This window comes from Gallus gallus, chromosome 19, assembly GCF_016699485.2.
Source record: "Gallus gallus isolate bGalGal1 chromosome 19, bGalGal1.mat.broiler.GRCg7b, whole genome shotgun sequence".
Taxonomy (NCBI): Eukaryota; Metazoa; Chordata; class Aves; order Galliformes; family Phasianidae; genus Gallus; species Gallus gallus.
In genome coordinates, this window is record NC_052550.1 from 9,153,716 (window position 1) to 9,174,253 (window position 20,538).

The 20,538-nt window shown below is 45.2% G+C and overlaps 1 protein-coding gene and 1 non-coding gene across 2 annotated transcripts; both read right to left on the bottom strand.

Annotated features, from left to right (window-relative positions):
• On the bottom strand, nt 1–15,371 carry HEATR6 (HEAT repeat containing 6). Its single transcript, NM_001389534.2, has 20 exons — nt 15,141–15,371; nt 14,857–14,964; nt 14,313–14,453; nt 13,182–13,297; nt 12,040–12,154; nt 11,676–11,777; nt 11,464–11,601; nt 10,339–10,622; nt 10,052–10,229; nt 9,524–9,730; nt 8,876–8,975; nt 8,308–8,663; nt 7,273–7,395; nt 6,616–6,702; nt 5,473–5,607; nt 4,219–4,341; nt 3,072–3,196; nt 2,302–2,398; nt 1,938–2,142; nt 1–1,458 (listed from the first exon to the last, which is right to left on the bottom strand). Exons 1-20 carry the CDS (start codon nt 15,339–15,341, stop codon nt 908–910), a joined length of 3,492 nt encoding a protein of 1,163 aa, NP_001376463.2. The 5' UTR covers nt 15,342–15,371; the 3' UTR covers nt 1–907.
• Nucleotides 5,586–5,695, bottom strand: MIR6639 (microRNA 6639). The gene has a single exon (NR_105507.1). It is a non-coding gene; the product is annotated as a microRNA 6639 (primary transcript).
• Nucleotides 15,372–20,538: the final 5,167 nt, after the last annotated feature.

Here is a 20,538-nt window from a genome sequence, read left to right on the forward strand (position 1 = left end):
TATGGCAAAGAGCTTTTATGACAGCGAAGGCTTGCTCTGAACTCTGTTCAAACATCCCCGCGGAGGGGAGGACAGCGGGGGCACGGAGCTCCCCGAGCGCCTCCCGGGCCGCCTCATTCCTGCAGGCATTGATCAGCCCCTGGCAACGTCACTGAGCCCCGTCCTCCCGCAGCTTATCGGCACGGCGAGCACAAACCAAACAGAGGCAGAAGTGCCAGCCTGAAGGAAGGGGAAGGGGAACGGAACCTCAGCGATAGGCACACAGCCACGCGAGGCGCAGAACAGCACAGCACGTCCCACAAAAAGGCAACAGCGCTGCCATCCGCTCAGCACAGCGGGTGGGCATCTTCTGGCTGAGCTGAGCTCCTGGGAGACAGGGAGCGAAGGCAGCGGGGAGGGGGGGCCAGTCCAGGTGTGAGGTACCAGGAACAGACAGTTAAAGGCAAAGCATGTTTGCTCGGAGCTGGTATTCAAATATTGGCATGTTTGGGTTTAGTGCAGGAACACAAGAGCGGCAAAATTTGCAGTTCTTAGAAAAACAAAATGCTGCCCCCTCCCTCTTTGACAGAAGTGATTTTGAATATAGCAGCATTAGTAACAAAACGCCCTTGGAGCTCACACAACAGGCTCCATTTATAAAACATACAAAGAAGGAAAAGGCATTTGTTTTTCAGGGGTAACACAGTTACAAACAAAACCTGTGAGAACAACTTCTGGAGTTCATGGAAAACAAAAATTTAAACAACTGTTTAATGAGGTGCTGTGAAGGACTTAAGTTTGAAATCAGCTGCTTAACAGCATCAACGGGAAACCATTCTTTTGGATGCTCTGCAAAAATTAAACCAACGCATTTCTTCTGCACGCCATCGAAGTGCAAGCTCCTGGTCACTGCAACAAGCACTCCTTTTTAAGCTTCTGTTAATTCAGTAGCACCGACATGGTTTGTCAAGATACCTTCTAGATAAACGGACACTCTCCCTCCAGTTTTGCACTCTGGATGTTTCTCTACCCCATGGAGATGTTCAATGGCTCCTTTCAATAGTCTCTCTCTCTCACACAAGTCTGTGTGCATTCCTGCTTCATTGTCTTCTACTCCAGATTTCATATATTGCACGACATAGGATTTGATGGCATCACCATTTGCTCTCATGGTTTCCCAGATGAGCGGCAGGTCTGTGTTCGTTGCCAGACTCAACAAATGAAGCAGAGCCTGGCAGATCTGTGTCCTGAGGCTGGCGCTGTATTTGAATTCCAGGAAGTCCTCGGTGTCTTCGCTTTTCTGCAAGGCTTCCACCAAAGCACTCCAGACCTGGCAGAACTGCTCTGTGGGTCCGTAGCATTCCCTCCTGCTGGGGATTGAGAGGGCCATGGCTGATTTGATGCGGACTTTAAAGTTTTTGCATGACTTCACTACCGAGGAAAGCGCACTGTATGCTTGCGTGGTCCAAGCAGCCTCTCCTGGAAGTAAATAAATACTAATGATAAAAGCAAAGCCACAAACCCGTTTCGGTCACTCAAAATATAAAAGAAAATGGTGATTGTACCTCCTAAATATTTAACGGCTTACATGTTCTCTAGTCTCTAATTAGATCAGAGCAAATAAGGAGCTATGAAAATAGTTTTAAAGAAGTTAACCTGCTGACGTTTTTCTGAGAGTAAAAACATCTTGCTTTTCCATTTTCAATCCACAACTATGATCCATTTCTTTTTAACATGACACATCCAAGTGAATGTAGCACAGTTATGACCATATTAGCATTTTCAGGATCTGAACCTACTTCGCTGATAAGAGTTCTCAGAAAGATGCACTTCTGGATATAACAGCACAATTCAGCTGTTTGCTTTCTCCCCTCTTCTGCTATACATTTCTAACAGAGATCTTATCAACCCCACAACCTGCTGTACAAAGACTGAGCCACAGGAACAAGGCTACTCACCAAGTGGCAAGGCACTGTTTTTAAATACATTGCCCAGTGCATAACAAGCATTCCAGCGCACTTTCATAGTGGCCTCACTCTGAACAGTGGAAACAAGGGCCTGGAGAGACTCCTCGATGGCCTCCCTAAACCTGGGGTGTGCTACATGACACGGCTGCAGGAAGTGAAGCAGATTCCCAAGGGCCCTGACTGCATTGCTCTTTACCTGGAGAGAAAAAACAAACAAAAAACATCAACTCTTAAAGGAGGATGCTGACCTGCAGCTCCCTGTCTGTTGGGGCAGAACACCCTAGAGGCATGCAGCTAGTGCCCTTTTCAGTAAAAAAGGAAGCATGATCCTCCACCCTATTTCCCTAAGTCATACCTTGTCTTTGTCCTTGGATGCTTCGGTCGCAGACCGTAACATCTTCAACAGTAGGAGATCAGAGAATTCCTCTTGGAAACTTTGTCCCATTGTTTCCCTAGCAGAAGAATCACACTGTGAAAGACTAGCTCAGAAAATCCACTCTCAGAGATGTGATACAATCCTTTATAAAGTCGTATGAACAACCTTCACTCTTTAGAAGGCTAATATGTAAGGCAGACCTTACTACATGTGACCACTATGTTTATTAATTTAAAACCAAGCTATCAATGCAAGAAAGCCTGTTAGCAATGCATTAAGTCTGTAATAAAAGACAGAGGGCAATGAATTGCTCAGAGGCAATTCATTAGCAGGAATATATGGTAACTATTTCTCCTGTTAAAAAAGTAACAGTTGGTTGGACATCCTTCAGTCTTCGGCTTGAGGAAGTGTTAAATATTCATCAATCTTACTTTTGGGTTATGTTGAAAGTAAAGTTACCAAAGAACACATAGCTACACAGAGTGACACACAAAAACCAGAAAAGTAAGCTTGGCGTATACTCTGGAACTAATGACAAGAAAGACCTAAAACCAGACAGTTGAGTCCAACACCAAGGGCAGTGGGATACTGCTAACACAGCCCTGCACACCAGTAGAAACGCTGGCTACAGAGAGATTACAAAGAAGCACTCCGTTTTGACACAGCGACCATAGATTTTGTCTTTTAGATACAGATACTAACTGCCCTCTAGCAATACAGGCACTGAGAGGAGCTGTGCTTCCACTTACATGTTGACAATCAGAGTGTCGGTGAGGTTGCCCAGGGACCAGGCAGCTTTGGCACGGACACTGGGAGACTTGTCGTGGAGGGAGTTCAGGATAGCATTTGCTGTGTCTGCTACAAACATCACATCCTATGCAAGAAAAAAACCTGAAATTAGAAAAGCTATTTTTTGTTGTTGTTGTTGCTACTTTTTTTAAACAGATGATTTCCTCACTAACGTAAATATTCTGAGCTTTGATAGGGAAAATAGGATCTCCACAGAGACTGCCTCTATTAACATATGGTTTTTTAGGTGACAACTTTTAACATGTTTACTGTGCTTTCTGCACTGCTTTGTTTGATCTTTAATTAACAGTCCAAGCCTCCATGGTGACCAAGTTCACCACTCTCCTGGGTAGCAGTTGCTGAAAGGTTTCACTGTATAATTTAATTTCATTGGTGCTTTACTTACTTTGGATTTTAACATAATTACCTGAACTGCCATTCTTACACTCATTAAATCCCACTGTTAAGAAAGTAATTGCTTTGCCAAACTCCCTGCTGAGCTGCTTGTTTAATCTTCTCTTCTACGTCACTATATATTTCATTTTCATTCCTTTGCCCATGATAAAGGGTTTTTCTTTCAAAATATTTGGACTGAACTCTCAACATCAGCTACTGCATAATTATGTTAAAATCACACATTTAGGGCCACATTGCAAAAATGAGTCTGCTACCCTAAGCAAGCTAACATCAAGTTGTTGTGGAAGCAAACCAGTGTTTTTCTCTAAGTAAGCTTTACTTCACAGCTGTAAGCAAAACTGCAGCCTTCCCATCAAAATCTTCAGTTAAATTCAAGAGTGCAGCTTCTCCCCTCTTCCCAGCATTACTTCATCACTGTTCCTTTCCCACTTTGGTCTCCAAGAACTTGGTGAAGGCCCTCTCCTCTTTTTGAGGCACTCTGGGTTCTGTTTCATCTCATATAGAACCACACTGATTTGTGTTCCCATACTGAGTAAGGGACAGATTGGGGTAGTAAAGAAAAATGATACATACCAAAGACCAAAAGAATGAAGGAAGACTCACTGCAAAAGAACTAATGTCCCCATCTTACAGTTCATCAAACCCATTCTAAAATGGTTCAAAGTAAGAAAAAGTTTAACTAGTTCTGACCTGACGAAGGCAAGAGAAGAGGATGTAGACCCCAAGGGCACGTACAGCAGCAGCTTTTACCAGTGGTGTCTCGCTGTGGTTCAGGCCAAGCAGCAGAGTGATGCACAGTATCTGCTGGTCATTCTGAAACGGAAGACAGTCATGGTAACAGAGAGGAAATAGAAAACAAAGCTGTCCCACAGAGAAAGATAACCAACAAATACTCTGAGAGACCTTAATACATGGAATCCATAGAGATGAGCATTTGAGGATGCCACACAGAAAACTGGAACGCTTCCACAGAAAATGTTATCTTGTTAGATAATACCGTGAAGGAAACTAAATATTAACTGTCATCCAGATGCAGAAGATAAATGGCCCATCAGAAGGAAAACAAACTGGATAGGTTGCTTTTTCCTGTCTTACTTCACTCTTCCCACTTCATGAACACGGTCAACAAGGTAGATTAAGTTCATCCTGGGCAGATTGTCAGTTTACCAGCCCGCAACAAAGATCTTTGTTTCATCAGAGCAAAGGGTCAGAGTGGGCACTGACTTGACCCCACATGGCCACAGGGACAAGAGAGTGTACAAGATCAAAGTACAGAATGATGAAGCACATGCTGTACTTGGGAGAAACCAGGCTGAGAATTCCAGAGATACTGCTGCACTGGCAATTCTTGGGCAAATGAGATCTGGCAGAGTACTCCCCATCAAGAAGGGCACAGTGACACAAAAGGAGCTGCACAATGCAGTGGTGGTACACTGCCAAGGCTTTCATGTTTGAGAGCATATTTCATGTTGCAAAAGGAGAGAAGGGCCAACGTATTCATTTGCTTCCGCCAGGGCAAACACTGAAGTTTAATGTTTTAAAAACTAGCCAAGAGAAAAAACATGCCTGTGAATTGGTGAACAACAACAGTCCACGGCTGTTAGGTCAGCTGTCCCTTCAACTGCTTAACCAGCAAAATAGCAACCCTTCACCCTTCCCTCATGCAACGAAATTCCTGTCCTCCACCCCATGCATCAATAGCCAAGGCTGAGCATTCACAGCAGGGCCAAAGAGCTTCTGTGACCCACAGTTTAATTGTTTTGTGAGACTAATTACTCCCAATATTGCCTTTTCCAGTCTTCAGCGGTCACAATTTACTCAGAATGCAAAAAACATCATCTCCCTTCTCCCTATAAATGTTAACAGTCTTATATTCCATAATGCAGTAGTCAAGAAAATATCTCCATAGGTAAGAATGCCGACCTTATAGGAGTGCTTTATTACCTGCAGACTGCTGAAAGCCTCCGGCAGGATGGAGGACAGAGCATCACAGGCACTTGTCTGAAGAGTTGCATGTTGAGAATTCTGGAGAGCACCAGGTAAAGGGCCATTCAACATCATAGTCCAAAAAGTTACAACCTACAGACACAGCAGACAGCTTTACCTATTTAAACTCAGCAATCATGCCGAAGTTCTGTAATAATTTGTCTTTTTCTACCGTCATCCAGAAGACATACTTACAGCAGGTAGCATAATCTCACATGAAAGTGATTACAGCTGTTTGGAACCCTAAATAATTAGCACCAAGAATAAAATGTTTTCAAGACATTGTAGTAGTACTATAAAGCACTTATTCAATGAGTTGTGTTTGTTCCTTCTCAAGGGCACATGCACACACTTGGATTAGATTGCATTAGATAGAATTACAATTCCACTCTTGAAACCACACAGATGGGTATTTTCATTTGCCTGACAATTTACATTCATATCAAGTAACAGGAAGCCAGTTCTGCTGGACACATTTCCTGCCTGGGAGGGTCACTGGTGACAAGCTTAAAATTCAGCTTACTCTGAAGAACTTTATAACATTTCTCTGTGTTCACAGAAACAAGACCTAAACAGGTCTACATTACTACTACAATGCCAGTTCCTCAGCTTCAGCAAACCTGTCTAAACAACAGCCTCAGGCAATGAACATTTCTGGAGTCACATACATGGTTGTGACCATCCTCTCTCCACGTGTGAACAGACAGAACATTTAGGCAGGCTCCAGTAACAATGCAAGTTCACCACAACTCTAAATGTGTATCTGTAGGTTTTATGTGATAGTAATGACACATGCAAAACCTGAACTGGTCTTCCAGCTTGCTGACCGATGTCAGACAGGAAGAAGAGTGATAAGGAAAGGCAGAAAGGCAGTGTTAATATCATGTAAAAAGATCACTTGCCTACCATCCAAAATGAATGCCAAATTAATGCAGAAAGCTGCAGAAATTGTACATACCAGCACCTACAAAGCTGCAGGGTACTTACTTCCTTTCTGCTTTCCTGTGATTGATTTATCAGTCTCCACATCAGAAACTTTGCAGGGAATTCAAGGGAGGAAGCTCAATTAAGCAGAATCTGAGAGGGAGCCCACACACTCACCATGCTGACTGGAACTCTCTTCTCAGGGGCAACAGCTGAATCAGGTTTGTGTTGCTGTACTACACCAGTGCCCAGCTCCTCCAGAAGCTGCAAGGAAGCAGAAAGCAACCAGGCCTCTATCAGGGTGACTCAAGTATGACCAAACTATGGAAATCTTTATCTAGGTCTATACTTATATTTTTGTTCTCTGGGTAAAGAAGATCCACTATTAAGTTGGGCTCTATTCTGTCTCTGCTAGTGAAGGAACCAGAGGAAAAGCCTTTCTTACATGAAGTCTCCAGCTAAAGAAGCATAACAAATAGCTGGGCAAAAAGGAAATCTCTGAGCTTCCCTTTGGTAACAGACTACTTTGGTACTACTACGCACCAAGTGATGATAAATTAGGGAAGGGCCAATGTTGTAGTCCGTGCATTTCCCAAACTTCCCGGTGAACTCAGCAGAGTACCAAACCTCTGCTCAAAGCTCAAGGCTGGAAGGTCACAATGTGTTTCTGGAAATGCAGCACCCTGCCACTTCGAAAGGCACCAGCTCATCACAGAGTGATGCATGAAGCTTGCAGACTCTGAATATTCAGCACTACTCATCTGTATTCACAAAGCACAATGATTGACCAAATTGACTCAATAGAACAACACTGGTCTTTTCTCACACTCTTACTTTGGCTCCATGAAGCTGAATGGATGGATCCATCTCTTCCATGCATTTGCAAGCCACTTCCCCAAGTTCTAGCAAATAGCTCTGAGCCATAGAGAAATACCCCTTCACAAGAAGAGCTAACACCTAAACACAAGCAAAAGATAAATTCAATTCAGCATTTTTTTCCTTCTATTAAACCAAAATACCCCAAAAATAGAGAGCACATTAACAGGCTAAGCAACACAGCAACCATACACTAAAGTATAATGTAACAGATACACCTTACAGCCCAACTTCTAGAATAGCAGAGCTAATTAAAATCCTTCCGACTCCATTATCCTGTTCAAAAAAGAGACACAAAAGCACTATCAGGTAGCAACTCAATGAATTATTTACTACAAGAGAAGTCTCCTGTAGTGAAAAAAACTATTGCCTGTAAGAGCAATACATCCTGCATTTCCTGCAACACTGCTACTGTGCTCTGCAAAGCTGGATTTAACAAATATGCACTGTTCCAGAAGAAGTGCATCACAGAGAGTCTCATACATTACAAAATATGACCATTTTCTGTGGTTACATGAAGAAAAACATGGCTAAGCCTCAGCATTCACACATACTTCTTCAGCCATGCCAGTACCATCCCACAGCTCTCTGCACTCTTTCACCAATTTCAGAATTCTTCCCCCACCGTTTTCTAGCAAAACCTCAAGTTAGATTCTGTATGGAGGAGTTTGCACGAGGAAAACTCACAGCCTTCACCAGATGCCAGCACACACAACCAAACATTTTAAAATAATAAAGACTCAAAAATGACAGGCAGATGAACTTGCTGCTGCAGCTTTACTATGGGATGGTTTTGCTGTGGCCACACGCACAGAATCAAAATGTTAGCACTCTTTCAGTCGCAACAGACCAGAAATGCTGCTCCAGCAAATGCTTTCGCCTACAGCTCTCTGCAAGAGCTGGGAGCAAAGACAACCCACGAGACTCAGCAGGGCTGAGGCTATGTGATATTGTACAAGATGACTGCTTTACAAGCTAACCGTTCGTTCTCACCTGCAAGGATTCCAGTCGAACAGGTGATGGTTCATAAACACTCCCAGATGGAAAGTTAGCATCACTGTCAGAACAGGAATCCTCTCTGGGCAGAACAATGACAGAAATACAGAGACGAATAAGCCAGCATGGTTCTGGAGGCAAACATCCCGACGGATTCTCTGGAGATTCCCCTTCCAAGGGGAGTGCTTTTCTCCACTGCTCAGAAAAATTAAAACGATGAGGGGTTGCACTACCGCTGTTGCTTAGCCCTGAAGAACTGGGCTGTTGTAAAAGTAGCTGCACCTCTGGTAAAGGTGCTTGGGCAGACACTATAGCCCCTAATAATGTGAGACTAGAAACTCGAACATTAACATCTGCAAGAAAGAACAGGGAGGGGGAAGAGAAAGCCAGTCCATTAGCATCTCATTGATGCATCAGTATCCTTCTTCAGCCATTTTCAAATGAGACAGATCATAACATATAATTTGGTATTGCTCTCTCTAATTATGTATTTATAATGTTGTATATTAACCTATGCTAAATTAAAGACTAACATATACAAAGAGGCTCCATGCAGAACACAAACCTTTATGGCAAATGTATGGCTTTATCTGGTTCCAAACTCTCGTCAGCAACCCAGGATTTAAACGGCTGTATGGTGCATTTGAAACCAAATTTGCAAGGCACTGAAACACATAAAAGAACATACATGGCATGGTGGTTACAGTGTCTGGCCTCCAACAGATTTCATTTTACAGTTTAGTTTAGGTCATTTTTACAGTTTTACAGTTAGTTTAGGTCATTTTTGACTGCTAAGTATCTGAGGGCACCTGAAAACAAATAACCCAATTATTTGCTGTTTGAAAACTGGTTGCAAGCTTGGCTCCTACTGTGACCTGGCATAAAGATCAAGACATTTCAACAGCCCATTAGAAACTTTTGCTTTTCAAGAAGGCTGTTTGGATTCGGGTTTCAAAGCCAGGGTGAGCTTCCAGAATCACTTCATAGATACCTCAAAAAAATAAAAATAAAAAATAAAAAAAATAGAAATGCAAAACAAGAAAAATGCACTGAAAAGAAACCGTAGGATTTTGTAGGAAGCCTCAGTCACTGTTGCCATATTTGCCCTCCTTCTTCACCCCTGGTCCTTAACAGCCACAAGAATTTCCATGCAATCTTTCTTCAGAAGTCTAGAGACCAATTTCAGCTCTCATGCAGCACTTGAAACATTTACCTTGATTATTTGAGTTAGTGTTTGAGAAGACGATTCTGCCACCAGTGCTAACAGCAGGCAGCGGTGCAGCTCCCGGATGCTAGAAGCAATAGTTACAGAGAAGGGAGTAAAAGCTCTCTTGTGATCATTAGCATCTTCAGCAATAGAAAGAAACTGCTTAGAACCTTCCAGAATGGCTGAGAGAACTTGAAGAGAACAGGCACGTGTCTGAAAAAATAAAACATTTTTGTTAGCTACAGCAGATCTTTTAAGAATCCACTGTTTTCTCCTAGGCCCATTTAAATACTCATCTCAAGCACATGATTGGTACCACATTCTTAATATGCAGTATAGCTTCAGGAGCCATTACAGCAGAAATGAGTAATGACTGTAATTGGTTTCCTTAACCGACACATCCTCTTTTATTTCTTTTGATACAGAGAGCAAGCAAGACAAATACAGCCAAAGTCTGACTAAAGGCCAGAGAAGACAACTCTTACAATTAATACATGGAGAATACAACACTTCATCTATTCAGGACTGTCTCACCTTAGGAGAAGGGTCCTTTAAAGCAATAGTCATCAAGGACACTGACTGCGGGCTGCCGATGCCAGGTGCATCAGGAACAAATGCTGACCAGTAGCCATAAAGAACTCTTTTTTCTATTGACTTTATAGCAGAGAGGAAACATGCTAGTGCCCCTTGACGAACTTTGGCTTGATAAGATCTTAAAAAAAATACAGAAAAACAGTAATGAAATATCAGAAGCGTAAAGTGATGGACTTAACCTAGTACTATATGCTACTATGCTTTACGTTTACATGAAGAACAATAACCTCATTTTGCTCTGCATTCCGCCCTCAGCATCAGAATATTCTGACTCGCTGCTGCTGATTCTTTTCCAGCTAGTACCATGTGAAGGTAAGGGATCCTTTCCAGCAGGCACACATGCAACATCTGACGCACAAGCCCGGGGATCCGCACAAGGACTGTTCTCCAAGTTCAGTTTCAGCACGTCTGCTCCATGGTTTGATTCATTTCCTGTATCACACAGATCTTCTTTTCCTTCTTCCGCAAACTCTCCCTTCTTTTGTTTCCCTTTGGACTTCTTTCTTCGGTTCTGTTGTATGAAGAAAGCTAGATTTTATATATATATATATATCTCCAGGAAGATGTGCAATCATTTTATAGTTGTACATCTTTTACTAAGGGGAAAAAAAATCTCAACTGAAAATAAAATTATTTTAAATCCAGAAGAAAAGCAGAGTTCAATATAGTAAATCATGCCCTCTGTATAGAACATTAATATGTAACAGCTTTAGTTTTCAAATGAGTTGTTTCTAGATGAAATTTAATTTACCCAGAAGAGTTATCACAACTACTTAATATCTTCTGTGCAACAATACATATGATTGCACTCACATGCAGTATGTGCAACACTGCACACAAAAAATAAGCTGTATAAGGATTAAGCAGAACAGACGAGGAAGCAAGGAAAAAGCAAAAAAACCCACCAAAATAACAATAATTAAATAATAATAATAATAATAATTTTTAAAAACCAGTCACTAGATGAACCTGACTTCTTTCAGAAAAAGTCAAATAATTGTCCAAGTGCTAGGAGACAAAATGCAATTTATAAAATAAAGAACTCTGCCTCATCTGCAAGCACCAATTCCATGCCTTCAGGCCAAGAATTCTTGGCTGCAGAAGAGTAACTGACGCACACAGCTTAAGTCAAGAAAACCCATCTCTGCAGAGCCATTTGTAAACTCAGGTGACAAAAACAAAGCATTTTAATTAGTTCAGAGACATATAACTGATACCGTAAAAGCAAAAAAAATACAAAATGTATCACACACACAGAACACAGAGAGCCTGTTAGCCACCAATGCCATACCAGGTAACACACAACCACAATAAATACGTGAGTACAGTAAAGGAGCATAACTTCAGCTTACCCCTGTGGGCTTAACGGCAGCTGGCTCTGGTTGCTCCTGTTTGACAGGTGACCTTTTGTCATACTGAGGTAATGGAGCTGGGTACAAGGCTGCAGGCATCTCTATGCTCAGCCCTGGCAGCCCATGAAACATACATTTCTGAAACAACAACAAAAATGTTTGTGTATTTATACTTTTCAACACATGCCTTCAGTGTCAGTTTAAGTAGTTACCTTTAATACTGCAAGGAGAGATCCAAGTTGGTCAGTCTGCATTATCTTCATCTTCCCACCATTCAGAAGTGACTGGATACCTTTCAGTGCATTTTGTAGCAACTGAAAACAAAAACAGAGAATTACTTACTTTTCCTTCCCAGAACACTGAAGCTTCACATCTTTCAAGTGACTTTTTAAGTAGTTATGGCTTCGCTCAACATAGTTGCCGTGGCAGTTATTTACACTGACCAGTTATAACAAATACAAAAAATAAACTATTTAAGCAAAATCTCAGTTGAAAATAGTCCAAATATCATACATTCCAAACTCCAGTATTCCAGCAGCCAATTTCCTAATTAGAGTATTCCAGACTCACACTTACCATGCAAAAGACAATGTCATCTACATTAGAAGTTTTTGAAGACTGCAGAACACTTAGGAACGTTTGAAAACAGACACTTCTGTAGGGCTCATCCAAGCATGGCTGTCCAGGCACACTAAAAAAAAGTGAGAAACAAATCACTGCTTCACAGCTTTATAAAGTTACACAGACTCAGATGCAAACCCTCTGCTAGGATGAGGAGCAGGGCCTAAGACAGATCGATAGCTCTTTGAAAAGGATCAGCTCTACTACTAAAAAGAACAAAAGGAAACCTCCTGCACAAAGAGCTCCCACAATCCTAGCATGCCTTACGGCTCTGCTTCTGTGGCTACCTTCTCAATTACTATGAATCTCCAAGCATAGCTCAACAAGCTGTCGTGCCTACAAATGATGAAAGGCAAGAATTCGCATTTAAGGGGACGTAGTATGACTTCTGCCAGTTCCTAGTTCCCACATCTCTCAATTTTAATGTGCTGAAACATTTTACTGTCTACTTGATTTAATGTACAAAGAGAGAGCAACTGCGTCACTTTAATGTCTGCTGTCTTAAGTACCATACAGTAGAAGCTGGCCAATGCTGCAGTAGCTTTTGTCATTAAATAAAATCTTTTTAATGGATTCTTAAGCATCTGTCTCCAGCACATTTAATTACTTCAAGCCATTACTGCATGTTTGGTAATACTCATAGGACAATTCTAGTATTACAACTGGTTTTCCTGAAATTAGAATCACAGAATAGCTGAGGTTGGAAGGGACCATCTAGTCCATTCTCCTTGCTCTAAGCACAGCCAAGGAGAGCAGGTTGCACAGAACCACATCCATTCAGACTCTGAGCATCTCCAAGCACAGAGATTCTACAACCTCCCAACAACTGTTACAGGACCACACAGAACTTTTTATTTCCTTCCCTAAATATTTCCATTATAACACTATTTCTGGAAGTCTGAGACTTTACAGTTTCTGTCCATACATGATACAATCAATAGCTTGGAGCACTAAAGTCTTATATTTCAAATGTATGCATATGCAGCTTACAGGTCCCGCATTTGCTGTTCCTGGCACAGAGCAGACCAGCTGTCTGTGTTGTCAAACGTACATCATCGAAAGCATCCACTTCCCCACCTGTAAGAGCTTGTATGCACCTGAGACACAGGTTTGCCATGCTGTGTACTGCTGCCCTCCTGAGTTCCATGTCGGGCTGAGCAGGATCACTGAACTGCACCAGGAGTCCCATCTTGCCCAGCAAATCCTGCAGGTACTAAAACAAAGCAGCCGAAGTCACTAAGGGTCAATGCTCTTCCCTCAGCCTGCAGGCTCTGTTTGGTAGATAAACATATCATATCTATGCTACAAGAAAAGACTCATCAGCTGCAACTTCAAATTCCACAGACAGATTGTGTTTACTAACATGATGAGATTACTATTTCCAAAGTTCTCCTGTTTTGTATTTAAAAAAGTACTGAGTGTGAGCATAGTTCAGACTGAGTCACAATTTATGCCTCCTTCCCAGACATAATTCTAAGTTAGTGACAACTGCTGTACCAAGCTTCGGCAGTTTTCTAGGCTACAAACCCACGCAAGTTGGCAGCTCCAGCACTCCTAGCATCACTACCTTGTGCTTCAGCCAAACTGCAGAAACCGCTCTGCAAACTGCCAAGAGCTGGTGAGAGCAAGAGAATTCATCATATCAAACATTACCAGTTACGCTGCAGCAAGAAGAAGCTTTGTTCTAACTTCAGCTATGACACTGGACGACCTCTGCTTTGAAATGGCTTTGAGATCACTGCACATTGAAGACCAGATCTGGCTGCAGGATAAATTTTGGCATCCTCAACGGAGACTGCAGAGTGTCTTCCGATTTGAAGCTCCCCATGTTCCTTCTGACTACCACACGGACAGACCAGAGTGCTTAGTCTGCAGACTGAGCCTGGTGCTCCCCTTCCATTGTATGCCTCTGGCTCAAGCCAGATCCTGGATGGACCCTACTGCCACTGCATGCAGGTACAGCATCAGTGAGCATAGGAAAAATCTTGTTATATACTGATTATTAAAATACACACCTACCACACCTGCAATTCAACTTTTGCACAAACACTAGGCATGATTACAATGGGATGTAATCTAAAAGGTAAGGTGATCATACCTAAAAGGTATGGTGATTTGAGAACAGACACCTTTTTATCTAAAAAGAAAAAAAAGAAAAAAAGAAGAAACAGTAAAGGATAAAGGATGAAAACCTTTCTTGCTTACTTTCTCTTAATTTGTAAACACACCTTCTGACATTTAGGTCCATTATTGTAAACAAGAGCAGCTAAGGCTTGGAGAATTTCAACGTGTGTCCAAGAACTGCATTGCTTAAGAGCAGAGATGCAGTAAGAGAGAAGAAAATTCAAGTTCTGTTCATCAACTACCACCTGTCGTAAGAGAAAAGTATTATGGTCAAGAAAACAGCATTATCCTGTACTGATCAATGTATTTATATCCCCACAGCTACAGACTCGGGTAATCTGGCTGTTAAAATTGCACATCATCACAAAATTAGAAATTTACATCTAAGAAACAGATAGGTGCACATGGGTATCCTATAACCAAGAGTACTCCCTGTGAGAGCTGGCTTTACATGAGGAAGCCCCCAGTCACGCTAGAGCCACAGGTCAGAACCTCAGCTAAGAGTAAACGAACATTGCACTGAAAATCCAAGCAACTCCACATGAGGTCAGCCCCACAGCCCCACAGAAGTAGCAAAAGGTCCCTCTGACTCAATGGGGGCCCATGGAGATAACACAGAGGGGTTAAGGCACAGCCAGCTTTCCATACCTGGAATCTGTTAAGTAGGTGATGGATGAGCTGACAGACTTTGCTGACGAGATGCTCCTGATCCAAGTGAACCAGCTGGCAGGCCTGGGCAAGCAAGACACAAACATCCTGGGAAAGAAAGCGTCAGTTTGTCATCGAGAAGCTGCAAAGCACGTGCGCTGCCCCGGCCCTGCCCAGAGCCCTCGGCTCTCACAGAGTCACGCCGGCTCCAGCAGCGCTCGGGACCCGACACTGGACGGGCCTCAGGCGGCTGCGAGCCCCCCGCACGCGGCAGCGCCCGGTACCTGAGCGCTGGGCCCCGCCGCCGGCGCCGGCCCGCAGTTCTCGGAGATGAGCTGATCGAACAGCAGGTGCAGTTCGGTGCGGCGGCCGCCGGCGGAACGCTCCGCGCCAGGCTGAGTCCGCAGCGCACCCAACCGCGCCAGGTAGCGGCGGAAGGAGCCGCCCGGCCCCACTTCCCGCGCCGGGACAGCCACCACCGCCATCTTCCTCCCTTCCGGCCCTGTCGCTATGGCAACGCGGAGCACTTCCGGGGCGGCTACGGCGGCCGGGGGGGGGGGCACAGGCGGGGCGGCTGTGGCGGCCATGGCGGCAGGGGGCAGTGCTGGCCCTGCTGGGCGGACGGTCTGCCGGAGCCCACGTTTGGTTTTGTCCCTTTTGTCACCACTTCATTTTTTTGTTGTTGTTGTTATTATTTATTATTTTAGAAACTTGTTAGCACGTCTGTAGAGCTCTTCCTTTCGTGTCGCCTTTTGCTTCTGAAGTGCTGCTGCAGTTGACATTCTGGCAGCCCCTGCTTTGCGAGGCCCAAACCAGTGTGTGACTGAAACCGCTGGGCCACAAGTGAGAGCTGAGCGAAACGCCGCCGGGTTCCTTCCACAGAGACACATCTCCGCTGTGCCTGTGGTGCTCAGCCCCAGAACCCCGCACAGCACAGAGGCGGCCGTGAGGGAACAGCAGCATCGCGCCGTGAGGATCACTGCTTCACAGCACAGAGGTGGCCTCAGAAGGCTGAGAAGTGTCAGAAGTGCAGCTCATAGAGAGGAGTGCACAGCTGGGTAAGGCCGGCTGGAACAGGCTGGAAAACAGCCTCTTTCTTCCCAGTAAGTCTGTGAAGTTGTCGTTAACTGTAGGGATGTCTTCCAGTGTTTATTGACATCTTGATAAACCGTGAACACCCACTGTTAGGAAAACCGAGTGGCTGAAGTGTGGTGGGTTCTTTCTCCCCCTGTAATTCTGTGTGCTGTAATTATGATTTGACATCAGTATTTTCAAAGTGAATCAGTGGGAACTGATTTGCTCAGCTCCTTTGAAGTTCCCAGGGAAGAATGGAACGTGGCTCTCTGGGCTGCAGAGGAATCTCCTTCCCTGTTGATCTCAGGATCTGTGTTTGGCTTAAAATCATGGAGAGGTGTCCTCCCCTCACTGCAGCCCTGGGGTCAGTTCTGGCTGGGTCCCACCAGCCTTGCTGCAGCTGCCCACCAGAGAATAACTGTCCTGGAGAATAACTGGCCCGTAACTCTCATCAGAATTTCAGGGGGTTTCTTTGCCAGGCTCTCCAGGTCAGTCCTGCCTCCAAACATACTGACATTTCACTTCTTATCAGTGTAATTTCAGAGCAGGTGAAACACGCAAATCAAGACAAATCCTCCTGCCCAGGGAAGCAAACACAAAATGCAGATTCTCCTCCTTGGGATGTTCAGCTATGGAGATGCAGTGAGTGCCCCACTGGCAAGGTGCTGCAGTTACCATTCTCCAAAGGCATGTGCAGATTCAGTGCAGCACTTAGCTTTATCTCTGCTGGTGCCAAAGGTGTCTCCCACTGCTTTCTGGCTGTTTTCCCAAGCTGCGGGCCAGCTGACAGACAAACAGTGCTGGCTCCAGGCTTGTTTGCCCCTGAAGGACATACACAGATACTTGAAATATTTTCCTAATCTCGTTTTCTCATGCAAGCAACTGCTGGCACTGTCAGGGGAGTTGCTCTGTGGCAGGAGGGGGGACAGCATGTGGGATGGCCAGAGAAGCCCCCAGCACACAAGGGCCGCAGGAGGGAGACCACCAACGCTGCTGGGGCCCTGCTGTCCCATCGGGATCCCCTGCTTGTCTCCCTAACTTGTTCATCAGGATAATTCCTTCCCTCCAGTGAGGGGCATAACACCTCCTTCCTAATGGAAGCACTGCACTCTGAGGTCACCCAGCCCTCCTGAGAACCGGGGCTCAGGTTTCCAAAGCTATTTCTGGGGATAACTACCAGACTTATTTAACATGGCATAAATAGGCTGTGCTGGAAGCTACTGCTGAGGCTGGTGAAGTGATTCAGGGGCACAACAGGTACCAGTCAGCTGTGATCCAGCCTGTGCTCCTGCTCTCTAGGTTTTATCTTCCCTGGATCTGGCAGAGGCTGAGATATCCCCATGCCATCTCTGCAGGTGCTCAGAAGTGCCATAAAGGAACTCTGAGGAGCAGCTCAGATTGCTCTTGTCTACTGGGAGGGGAATGTGGGATCCAAAATGCAGCAAACAGCTGGGGCTGGGAAAGCGCAGTGCTGGCTGCCAGGGATGCACACCAACCATGAGCTAATCCCAACAAAAATAGGAGTGAAATCATAATTCATCTGCATAATTCATGTGCATAATTTTATCTTTGCTGTATTTTCTCCAGGGATGTATTCTAGAAAATGCTTGCTTTCCCCTCCCCTCTTGTCCTTCCAAAAAGTGCCATAGATACAAATCATTGGAGACAGCGAGGGGTTGTAGCTTTGCTGGGTTACCAAATAAATGCTGGATTTCTCTTGAGCTCCTGGCCTATATCTTGGCAAGTGATGCAGGTTGAAGCTGTTGTATAGACAAGCAGGCTTGTAACAATCACAGGATTTTAATTGCTTTCATTGTGATCCCTGGCTGCTGATTGTATCTTTATGAAAAACTAACAGTTTGCGCTTGAAAATGCTAAAAATGTTAAACAATAATGGCAATTAGAGATAATTATAGTTATTCTGAAGCAAGGATTGGACTCCAAGAAGACACCCAGAAAGAACAGAAAGCATTGCCCTGTTTACTACACAGACTACAGGCTGCTTTTCGTATTATGTGAGATCTGCCAGTTCAATTGCTTAATGATTTTCTGTAAAATATTTAAGCGCCAAGGTGCCTTGAGCCAGCCCAGCTCTGCCGGAATTGCAGGTGTCAGCACTGCTGGGGACAGTCACGACACAAAGCCTGGGCCTGGCACCAGTGCTTGCTGAGTCACACCCGGCCCTGCACAGTGTGAGCCACTGAGCAGCAGGACACAGCACCCGGGGACCTCTCTGGGAAGGGCCAGGCTGTACCTGCCCTCAGCCCCACCATTTCAGGGGATCCTCAGCAGCACAGGTCTGGATTAACCCCTCCAAGCTGGCTGATGGGCCAGGTCAGCTGCTCTCTACCAAGTCAGTGTGATCACTTCAAGAAAAGACTTTTAGAACCAGTTTGACAAAGAGGCTTTGTCCCCATCAGAGCATTTTGGGCTTTCTTCAAAAACAAAATGCATTTATTTCTTCCCAGTGCCACACTGTGAGCTGGGTGCCAGCCATTGCTGTATTCAGGCTGCAATGGGGCCACATCCCAGCTGCACCCAGACCTCAGAACCACCAGCATGAGATCCTGAGCCTGGAATGGAACATGTAACCTTTTGCTCATGGAAAAACGTCTGTGTAAGATAGGATTTCCTTTCCTCTGACTCAGCTTAAGCAGCACAGGGCTAAGCCCTGTCCTGACAAGACACTGGGAAACACTTTTCCCAGGTGTGGTTTGGGTGCCTGTGCCCCACAGCAGCCCCCAGGCTGCTCTGCAGCCCCTGGCCCACACATGCTGGTCAGAGGTGCTGCTGTGACTCCAGGAACAAAGGCTGCTTTCATGATGCGAGGGACTGCTGTGGCAAATTCCTGGGATGTTTTTATGAGCTGTAACCAATGCAACGGGAGAGAGAGCTCGCAGCAGTCTCCTCCCCCTGAAAGCACTCAATTCACACCAGACTGGAAGGAGGTGAAAGAAAAGGCCATGCACGTGTTGAAATGTGGGGGGACTGCAGCTCTCTCACAAACTCATTCCACTCACCAATCACTAAAACAGCTTCTGCAGGAAGTAAGATGAGCCTCTCCAGGGCCAAACGGAGCTGCTCCCGGAGCTTAACACAGGGCTAAATCCCACTGGGCACAGAGCAGAGCCTTGGGCTGCCCTCGGGCCTCCTGCAGGAGAAGGGATGGGGCCAGAGCATGGCGCTGCAGGGTCAAACCCAAAGCTGCAGCCTGCAGCAGCTGGACACGAAAAGGAGGAAGCCAGAGGCTAAAAACCAAGAGAAATCCATCTGGAGGCTGCACAGGCGATCTGAACAGGTCAACAAGGACCTGACATGTTTTGAGACAGTGCAGATGTTGCATTCTGTTTTACAGCAATCCCCATCCTGCTCTGCTCCCCACCCAGCACAATGCCAAGAGAACTCAGGGACGTTCCAGCCCACCCTTCCCCAGGCACAGCACTGGGCAGGGGCTCATCTCCCTTGTTTCCCCCCACTGGGTATAAGGCCACCCGCACTGAGTGTAGGACAGCCCTCAGGAAAGCTCGCCGGGGGGGGGTGGAGAAGTTGCTGATCTCAGGAAAAGCAGTTATTTGTCTCAGTGGTAATGAGTTGTTATTACTTAGCCTCAGCTAGATGCTGCCTTAAGGGAAGAAGCATCTGATCGTCTTTTAATAAACATAGTTTATCCTCCTGTGAGGGACCTGCAGCTCCCATATCCATCCAGCACTGAGGCATATGGCTTCAGCACAGGCTTTGTTGCTACTATGAGTCACAGTCTGGCAAAGGGTGTGGGAGACGCTGCTCAATAAATAGAACAAAGCAGGGAAACCTCGGGTGGGCAGGGATGGCACAGCCCTGCTTCCCGCACCAAGTGGCATCGGTTCTTCAGGATTTACCAGGCAGGGACTGAGCATGAGATAAAAATGATTTCCATGTTTTCCTCTCTTCATCTCAAACCTCCCACAGAAACACTGCAAAAAAGGAACACGTCCTTCGGGTATCAGGTTTATCAGCAACAGGCTCCGCTCCATGTGCTCGGGAAAGACTAATGCTGCAATGCCCGTGCTGCAGAGTGACTTTGCGGGGTGGAAGGACGGAGAGCACAGACATGCAGTCCTGGGTGTCCCATGGGAGTAGGCTGCATTGCCCAGCCCCTGCCTGGGTGCCCTGAGCTAGGAGGATCTCACCATCACTGGGACCCTTACCAGAGGCACAGGAGGACACAGAGGACAATAAGAATATTTTGTCTGTGCACCCAGGAGGCAGGGCTGGCTCCTGCACCTTCTCCAGCTGCTTTACTCCAGGTTCCCTCTAGAGAAATAAATCCTAGGTAAAGACTAATAGCTACATACATGGAACACAGCCACCAAAATAGAGCCTGCGCGGTCTGCAGTGCCACAAAACTACTTTTGCAAGGCCACATCTGGAAGAAATACTCTACGCAAGGAATTTTAAAATTTGGTTTGTGCAACAAAAAATGTGACACCCTCCCCAGCCATGAACCACACTTACCCGGAGCAAATGCACACACCCCTGCAGGCATCGGCCTGAGCCCACAAACAGCAGCCAGCAGCTCAGACCCTGCTGCCATCTGATGTTTTCTGAATGCCCATAAAGCAGAATGGC

Bases quoted from the DNA above. Each gene is read 5' to 3' on its own strand.
- HEATR6 (NM_001389534.2), bottom strand. From the start codon at position 15,341: ATGGCGGTGGTGGCTGTCCCGGCGCGGGAAGTGGGGCCGGGCGGCTCC. The intron at 14,965-15,140 runs GTACCGGGCGCT...TTTCTTTCCCAG, and splicing joins CGGCGGGGCCCAGCGCTCAG to GATGTTTGTGTCTTGCTTGC. The intron at 10,623-11,463 runs GTAAGCTGAAGT...TTCATACAACAG, and splicing joins CTGCCGTTAAGCCCACAGGG to AACCGAAGAAAGAAGTCCAA.